Below are 8,026 nucleotides of genomic sequence, written 5' to 3'. Positions count from 1 at the left end.
TAGTAATTTTTCTTATTAACATACCTATTTGCGTAACTCTTTTCATTTTGTTTAGGTTTAAATACTTTTTGGGTCATTAGATTTTACGCAAAAATTTCATTTGGTCATTGAGAAAAAATTTAGCCAAATTGGTCACTACAATTTATAGATATTCAAGTGACAAAAGGTATTTAACCCTTTTGTTTATTATGTTTTATATCTTTAAATTGGTTTTATAAATGTACTCCATGTCTACATAGTAAGTGTATCTGTTATTTATGTATAGTATTTGCATGTACAAATTTAAAGTAAAAATAGATATACCAGTGACCAAAATACATATTCCATGTATAACAATTTACAGATATTCCAGTGACCAAAAAGGTATTTAACCCTTTTGGTTATTTACGTTTCCGTTATGCATGTACATCTTGATTCTTGTCCACTATATAAAATGTATTTTGTTGATACTTAAACGAAATTCAGTTAAAGGAAAAATAAACAGACATTGGGTGACGTGATAAAATTGGTAACATCATGATAGCCTTCCCAACACTTCATTCGGGTGCAAAGACTGAGACCCCTACTAGTGATGAATTCAAACTTCCAATTACACTCATGTCGCTAATATAACCCGGCCATTCACATCTTCATTGTGGTTTTTAAAGAGCCACGAAACAGGATACATTATGCAGCAAATCACCGAAGAGCTCAAATTTTCTCAAATGTAATGCATCCTTAAAAAATTCTTGGAAGGAAAGTCGAAACTGAGTATATCATTAAACTACGTCCCAAACGATATCAGGCATATGGACGGGTCCATTTCCACACATGCAGCACGAAACTTGACCAGAAGAACCATATTACTAAAGTCACTTGCCCAGCGAGCTAGTCCTTTTTCCTGGTATCCATTCCCAGCTTCAAGGACTCCAACCTTTTCCTGCACAAAAACTGATGCAGGTCAGAGATCACAAGCAATAATTGCAATGCGATGGAGGATGGAGGATGGAGGATGAAGGTCCATGCATAAGTTAAAGATAAACAGATGATGGCTTATCAAATATGAATCAATTAGGCAGGAATAATTTCCAGATTTAGTTAAAAGGAAAACAAAAGGAAAATTTAGAAAACTGCATGACTAACGGATTATAGTTCATAAAATACAAATCTATGTCAATCTGATTATCTGCAATTTTTTACATGTAAGAAAGAAAAAGGAAATCTAGAAAACTTCTAGTAGATTGGAGGGACATCAGGTGGCAGTTAAAGCTTGGAGGGCCATCACAGTTTACTGCTCATAAGCACATCACTACCCAGTTTTCAAATGTACCTATAAACTAGAAGAGTTGCTACATAGTTTCTGGTAGTACTGGTACATATCTGTCTTAATTTATTTAAATAAACCAAATCAGTGGTTTACCACTCTAATATTCTGGATGCTTCCAGTAGAGAGCAATCAAGTCTTGGGAATCAACAAAAAAAGCCTTTCAATTTCAAGTTTGCTCATGAAAATGCAATTATTTGCAAGATAACATACTTGGTATCTGTAAGGCGACCATGCAAACTCCATCTCTGCCGAAAACCTTCTATGCCTTCAAGTCCACTAGCAAGAATCAAGCGCCTATAGAATCAGAATGATTTTCAAAGATAATTAATGATTATGCATCATATATTGAAAGCAAGATACCAAAGCAATCATGGTTCTAATAACCAAATAGACAACAATACCAATCACCCATAACACTGGATGACCAAAGGACTGTTTAGGATTTCAAACATAACATTGGCAAGGTACTTATGCAACTTTTAGGTCATTATGTCTCCACAAAGCTTGTCCACAAAACTTGGAGAAAGGTACATCTTAGGCAGACAACCAGGAAAATAATATTTGGAACTAAAAGTTGCAGAGAACTCTAGTTTGAAATTTTTTGTGAACCCCTAAAAAATGACTGCAGCAAAAACAGTGCACCACGTGATCAAACTAACCATAAAAATTACATAACTATAAACCTGTTGGCATATGTACAGTGCCAACCTCCACAAGCATGTAAGGACAATGAATCAAGGGACCATAATCTTGTGTTAGGGTTAAGAACTGAGCTCTAGACTTGTTAGAGGCAATAAGAAGGTATATGATGCAATTAACTAAGATATTTTCAAGAAGAAGAAAATACAATATTGGAAGGCTACTAACAACAAAAACTAAGGCTGAAAGGCTGAATGAAGCTTCAGTTAATAACTACTTCTACCACATGACTAATCATTTCAGAACATACCTATCTAATGATGTGACCTCTTTTTCGAGCTGAGAAGCTCTTTCCTTTGCTTCATTTAAAGGCATTGATAACCCCAGTTTGCGCTCACTGTCCTGAAGTCGTTTCCTTAGTTCCCTATCCTGCAATTCAGTGCAAACAAAACCAAAACTGCAAAAATCAAATACTTGGTCATCCCTCGATACAAGAAATAAGCATTGGAGAGATGCAAAAAAGAAAATCATAGTAAACATCTCACCCTTTTTTCAGCGCACTGTTTATACATAACAAGCTCATCTTGACAGAATGGCTCAATATCATTGATTTGCAGACCTGCAGTACATAGAAAAATCACTACAATACACTGGCTACCAACAATAATTTATGGTTCAAGCACACAAGATAAGATCTACAAGTTATGGCAGAATTGTTCTAACTAGAAAGTACTTTATCATCAAAGAAATCTATGACAATTTTTCTAACAGTCAAAAACTGATTCAGCTTATGTTTCCTTTTAGTTCTTAGGGCATAAAAGGGGAACACACCACAAGTTCGAATCAATGTTTAGCATGTTCATGTGTATATCTCCCTTGACATAGACTGGAAAGAAGCGGTTGATTCATATGTACTGAATTTTGGAGTTATGACAAGAACTACAAATATCCCCAATTCCAGTTATTAACACAGGGATGGCCTATACAGTATACACTATGCATTTGAAATACTTTCTCCAGGAATTTTGAAAAAAAAAAAAAGATTCCTCAAAATCCCTTTACAGAAATAATAGCACAGAACTTACACAAAAATAGATTCCTCAATATCCCATCACACATATCAACACCTTCAAGCACATGAGAAGCAATTTCTGGTGGAATAACTGGTGATGGTGGGCCCGTCATTAGATCATCGCCTACCAAAATAGTTTCCTCCATAGTTGGCTGTGAATCAACTGGAGACCAAAAAGTAATAACAAAGCATTATAACTCAGTTGCAAATTCAGACAATATATCTTTGGGTTGAATAATGTTTGTCATTCTCATCAACAGAAAACAGAAGAAAAAACATAAAGTGAACAGTTAGGACATGATGAATTTGAATCTCAATAGATTAAGCTGTAAAGACGTTATCAATTAGCTGATTCTGGGCATATGAATTCAAAAACTCTTCACCAGTTCATAACTTAATATTGTAACAAGCCCTTGTGGATGTATATTCCTAAGAGTTCCTTTCTTTTTGTTTTTAAATTTTTTTTTTGGGCTCTTCAACACTTATTTCCAAGCCGCAAGAACCAAATTCTGTAAGCATCACATAAGCCATGTCAACTGAAGTCTCAACATATTGTTACTTATACAGGTAATAAGATTGAAACCAACTTGATTGTAAAAAAACTGAGACAACGTGGGGGAAATCAGACCGTTACCGCAGTATACTAAGATTTAAGTTTCATCAACAAAACACGTAAGTAAAAATTTCAGAAGGAACGCACATAAACGCAAAAGCAAGGAAGCAGTTTTTTACACATACCATCCATGGCTGCTTTCTTGTTTTTAACCTTCCACGACGAAAGCCCAAAACAGACTTAAGTGCTGAAAGTCAGTCGAACCTGGAAATCATCAAAGAAAAGCAAAAATAAGATGAAAGAAAATTGGGTTTCAGTATTTCTGTGAAGGGTGATTCAAATGCGGCATTTCGTCAAACGCAAGGAGGGCATTGTCCGAACCCAATTGAAATAGTGATAAGAGAATATTTGGCTTCAACAAAATGGGTAAAGTAGAAAGACTATACTGTTAAACAAATTTAGATTTTAGGCATTTCAGTATCATGTGCATAAGTTCATATGCTGTTAATAGAGTGCGAGAAAAGAACCGTTTCCAGCAGAAAAGAAATGGCAGCACGAGTGCTTGAATGACTTGGAGACTAGTTTTTTTTATGAAACGATATATTAATTGAGTTCAATTGTTTTGCCTTATTTGAATTTTGGTCACCGTCATTTTATTTTATTTTTCTTAAGTTGGTTATTGTGTTTAATTATGTAAGCAATTTAAAAATAAATTTCAAGTTTTTTTTTTCTTTTTCTAATTAGCTTTAAATCACAATAAAAGCCCGTTTAAAGTCATGAATATTGCTCAAAGGTTGTTAAAAATAAGGGAAATAGCAGTATATGCCACCAATTTTATAATCTTAACTAAAAATACCACCCCTCCCCAATATTTGTACAACTATCACCTATAAATATAAAATTATTGTCCACTTATTGCTGAATTTTCACAACTTCAGAAATTTTGTTCTCTCTTAGGTCACTCAGCTCTCTCTCTCTCTCTGGCACAGCTCTCTTTCTGTTTGGTTTCTGTCTAACGCAGCTCTCTGTGTCTCTCTTGGCTCTCTCTCTCTTGGCTCTCTCTGTCTCTAGCGCAACTCTGTGTCTCTCTCTTTGCTCTCTTTCTCATAGCGCAGCTCTTTCTCTCTCTAGCTTCGTTATGTCTCTTTCTCCCCCTATTCGGTCTCTTGCTCTCTGTTTGGAATCACGAACCCCTCCCTTTAGGTATGTCTTCTGAATAGCTGCTTGCAACCTTGAAGCTCTAGTGGATTGCCGACCTCGAAAAGGTAGTGTTGATGGTTATTTTTTTAATATCAGTGGGATTATGTGAAATGGGTTATATTTTGATTGTTTGGGTTTGTGTTAAATTCGTTTTGGTTTTAATTGCTTTGGGTTAGGTTTTGTTGAATATTCATGCTCATTCATTTGGGTTTGTACCAATTGCATTTAGATTGGTCTGGATATGTGAATCTTGAAACTTGGGATTTTCCATTTGATGTAGTAGATCTGTATAGGGTGATTCTGATGAATTCTGGTTCACTGCTGTGTTAGTGGTGTACTATTGTTGTGTTCGTGTTATTTTGCTATCATATTGCTGTTACGTTGCTGTTATATTGCCATTATATTGCTGTTATATTGCTGTGATATTGCCATTGTATTGCCTGGTTATTGTGGTTATATTGTGTTAAGGTGGGCTTGAGTTCACCAAAAAATAAATAAAAATCTGTCTTAGTTATGAATAAGTTTGTAATGGTGTTAGGCGGACTTGACTAGTTATGAGTAGTCAGTAATGGTTACATGCATCTCAGACTCTCTATTTCTTTACTAAGCCAATGTCCCAAAAGCATATTGATCACCGTATTAATTTCTTATGACCACATTCTCCAAAGGATCTTATGAGTGCTTTCAATTTGTCAACAATGGCAAAAAATGGCCTACGTTGCACCAAGTCCTTGTTGGCTGTACTTATGACAAATATTTTTGATTCATGGTTTTTGAGGGGACGATTATCTTATGGTTGGTTACAATGGGATTCCATTCAAAATTATAAAGTTTTTTAATATTTCATTTTTTACTTATTCTTTGGTTTTCCTTTTGTATGTTTGTCTCTTGAATGATATCAAGAGGTTGCATGTTGATTGATGGCGGTTAGTTGGGAACAGTGGGTTCTAAAATTGACCTCATTGTTTGTATTTTTCTTCTTCTTCTTATTAGATCACGGAGAAATATATATTTTGATTTGAAATTCTGCATTTTTGAAATATATTGCGTTGGTGTTACTTGTGTACCTTATCTGTTAATATTAGCGTGATAACAAATTGTCTTATGCCACAGAAATCAGCTGGAGGAGTTTTGCTGCCCAAATCAGCCGTTAAATTTGAGCGGTATCTTATGGGAGTAGTATGCCTACTGTTTCTGTCTCGTTATGATTAATTTTTTTTTGAAGTAACAAGTTGAATATCAGGATATTCTAACGAGCGTTGTTATTCTCAGATTCTTTCTGTTGGTGCTGAGGTTGGGGAAGTCAAGGCTGGAAAGAAGGTGAGCAATTAAAACATTCTCAAATAATGGCAACTGTCTTCTGGTCTGAAATAATGTTGATTTGTGACATATATTGTTGCTTAGACGATAAGTTTCTGAGCTAGTGAAGTTTTTTGTTGTTTAATGGTTTATTTTCAAGTAGTGATTTAGGTGCTTACCATGTCATCTGAATTTTGAATCCTTATCCTTTTGCAGGTTCTTTTCTCGGACATAAATGCATATGAGGTAAGTAGAATTGATTCAGTTGAAAATATTATACAGCTCTGATGTTAAGAGTCTAAAATAAACATTAATGAAGGACTTCCACTGTTTTATATGAGTATATTCCATCACATTGTTAACCTGTGCGTTGTAACTTCTGGACACTTAAATGGCATAGAACGAACTTATTTACTTAACAATTGTCTTGTTTCATTTGCTATGACATCAAAATTATCAACTATCTAATCTCGGTTGGCTAGCATGATTGTCTGATACAATCACAGCTTATCTTGTGCCTGTTCCAGAGCATGCACAATTATTGTGTTGAGCATTTCTGACACAAAATTGGCACACGTTCTGTCTTGACTCCCAAGAATGGCCGACTGTAAAACAAGGAGCTGACATTTTTATCTTCTTTATAAACTGAAGTCTATGTTGTGCAAATGGTCTATGAATTGTTGCATGCAATGGGTGCATATGGATGCTTGCACTATGGATTGCCATTTTCTTTTACTGATAATGCATTTTTGACGTCTCATGTGGATTTGGGAACAGATGGCAGGCACTGCTTCTGCATAGAGAGTGAATTACTGGCCGTAGTTGAATAAAGTTTCAGCTACGGGTAGGTACATTGTTTTACAGGATTATTTTGTGAAACTTTTCATTGTCAAGATGGTTTTCCATGCAGTGTCTCCAACTCCCAAAACTATATATTAAGTTCAAATTTGTTAAGTACATGCTATTTCTGCATATGCATTGATTGCATGGGTTTTTGTATTATTTAATCTCAAATGTTGACACTTTAGAAATATTGGTAGGAAATTGGAAGGAGTGGGGAGAGGAAGGCATGATTTTACAGGAGGTCTTCCATCTGGATTTTTAAAAATCTTCTGAGAGAAAAGGTCTTGATCGTTGGATCAAATCCACAGTTGGGATTAGCTTAAAAAGTTATAGTAAAACTTAAACCAAAAACTGAAGCAGATTTGTTTGCTGTTTAGTTGGTTCAATCTGATATAGAAAGCATCCGAAATGGAATTGGGAATCCGATTAGAGGTTTTAAAGATGTTTAACTCATTTTCTGGTTGAATTTGTTTTAATCTGTACCATACGTACAATTTCTCCACAGCATTTTGAATGGATCAAACATCATATGAATCCGTCCAAAAGAAAAACAAATAGAAACACAACTAATATTGTTATGGTTCGATGGCGATTTATTTTGCATGTGTAAAATGTAGTCTGTAATGGATGTGTGTTTATTGTATGTAGATTCACTTAATATTGCTGTTCTATTGTATGTCTATTGTCTTAATATTGCCTTTGTATTGTATAGATAGTGTATGCATATTGCCACCCTATTGAATGTATATTGTAATACTATTGCTATCGTATTGTGGTTATATTGCTCTAATATTGCCTCTATAGTGTACGTATATTGGCCTAATATTTCTATTATATCGTATGTCAATGGCCATTTGGTCTAATAACAGAGTCTCCACTTCGTTGAAAGTAATCCTGAATTCAAATGTCACAGACACGACAATTGTTATCCATCCTTATATTAGCATGAATTGATGTTGACCTTTCAAATGATAGTTGGAGTTGCACATCGATTCATATTCAAAAGGAAAGTAATTCTCTCCCTCAATGAATCTTCGTTCAAAAGAAGGCAGCTATCAAATATTGGGTACAAAAATGCAAGATCCACGGTAAATTAATTGGGCACAAACCACAT

General features: G+C 34.8%; 2 protein-coding genes across 5 annotated transcripts; one reads left to right on the top strand and one right to left on the bottom strand.

Annotated features, from left to right (window-relative positions):
* Positions 1 to 279: 279 nt before the first annotated feature.
* On the bottom strand, positions 280 to 4,238 carry LOC110771162 (uncharacterized). 4 transcript variants are annotated; one of them, XM_021975446.2, is made up of 7 exons: positions 4,098 to 4,238; positions 3,756 to 3,834; positions 3,031 to 3,180; positions 2,491 to 2,564; positions 2,256 to 2,374; positions 1,517 to 1,600; positions 280 to 919 (listed from the first exon to the last, which is right to left on the bottom strand). In XM_021975446.2, the coding sequence occupies exons 2-7, from the start codon at positions 3,760 to 3,762 to the stop codon at positions 868 to 870; spliced, it is 486 nt and encodes a 161-aa protein (XP_021831138.2). In that variant the 5' UTR covers positions 3,763 to 3,834; positions 4,098 to 4,238; the 3' UTR covers positions 280 to 867. The 4 variants fall into 4 exon arrangements, with proteins under 4 accessions (XP_021831138.2, XP_088110373.1, XP_088110372.1 ...); XM_088254247.1 differs by lacking the exon at positions 4,098 to 4,238 and adding an exon at positions 4,017 to 4,074; XM_088254246.1 differs by lacking the exon at positions 4,098 to 4,238 and having other exon boundaries at positions 3,756 to 4,091.
* Positions 4,239 to 5,874: 1,636 nt separating this feature from the next.
* Positions 5,875 to 7,023, top strand: LOC148293992 (10 kDa chaperonin 1, chloroplastic-like). Its single transcript, XM_088253953.1, has 4 exons — positions 5,875 to 5,949; positions 6,043 to 6,090; positions 6,286 to 6,315; positions 6,831 to 7,023. The coding sequence occupies exons 1-4, from the start codon at positions 5,875 to 5,877 to the stop codon at positions 6,897 to 6,899; spliced, it is 222 nt and encodes a 73-aa protein (XP_088110079.1). The 3' UTR covers positions 6,900 to 7,023.
* The last annotated feature ends 1,003 nt before the right edge of the window (positions 7,024 to 8,026 follow it).

The sequence above is a fragment of the Prunus avium genome, chromosome 6 (genome assembly GCF_965620075.1).
Source record: "Prunus avium chromosome 6, drPruAviu1.hap1.1, whole genome shotgun sequence".
Classification (NCBI taxonomy): Eukaryota; Viridiplantae; Streptophyta; class Magnoliopsida; order Rosales; family Rosaceae; genus Prunus; species Prunus avium.
The sequence above is the reverse complement of the archived record's forward strand: the minus strand, read 5'-3'. Positions and strand labels throughout refer to the sequence as shown.

Coding starts and splice junctions, on each gene's coding strand:
- LOC110771162 (XM_021975446.2), bottom strand. Junction 2,565..3,030: donor ATTGAGGAATCTATTTTTGT/GTAAGTTCTGTG, acceptor TATGTACTGCAG/GTCTGCAAATCAATGATATT. Junction 1,601..2,255: donor GAGGTCACATCATTAGATAG/GTATGTTCTGAA, acceptor CTGATTCTATAG/GCGCTTGATTCTTGCTAGTG.
- LOC148293992 (XM_088253953.1), top strand. CDS start 5,875: ATGCCACAGAAATCAGCTGGAGGAGTTTTGCTGCCCAAATCAGCCGTT. Junction 5,950..6,042: donor AGCGGTATCTTATGGGAGTA/GTATGCCTACTG, acceptor TGTTATTCTCAG/ATTCTTTCTGTTGGTGCTGA. Junction 6,316..6,830: donor CGGACATAAATGCATATGAG/GTAAGTAGAATT, acceptor TTGACGTCTCAT/GTGGATTTGGGAACAGATGG.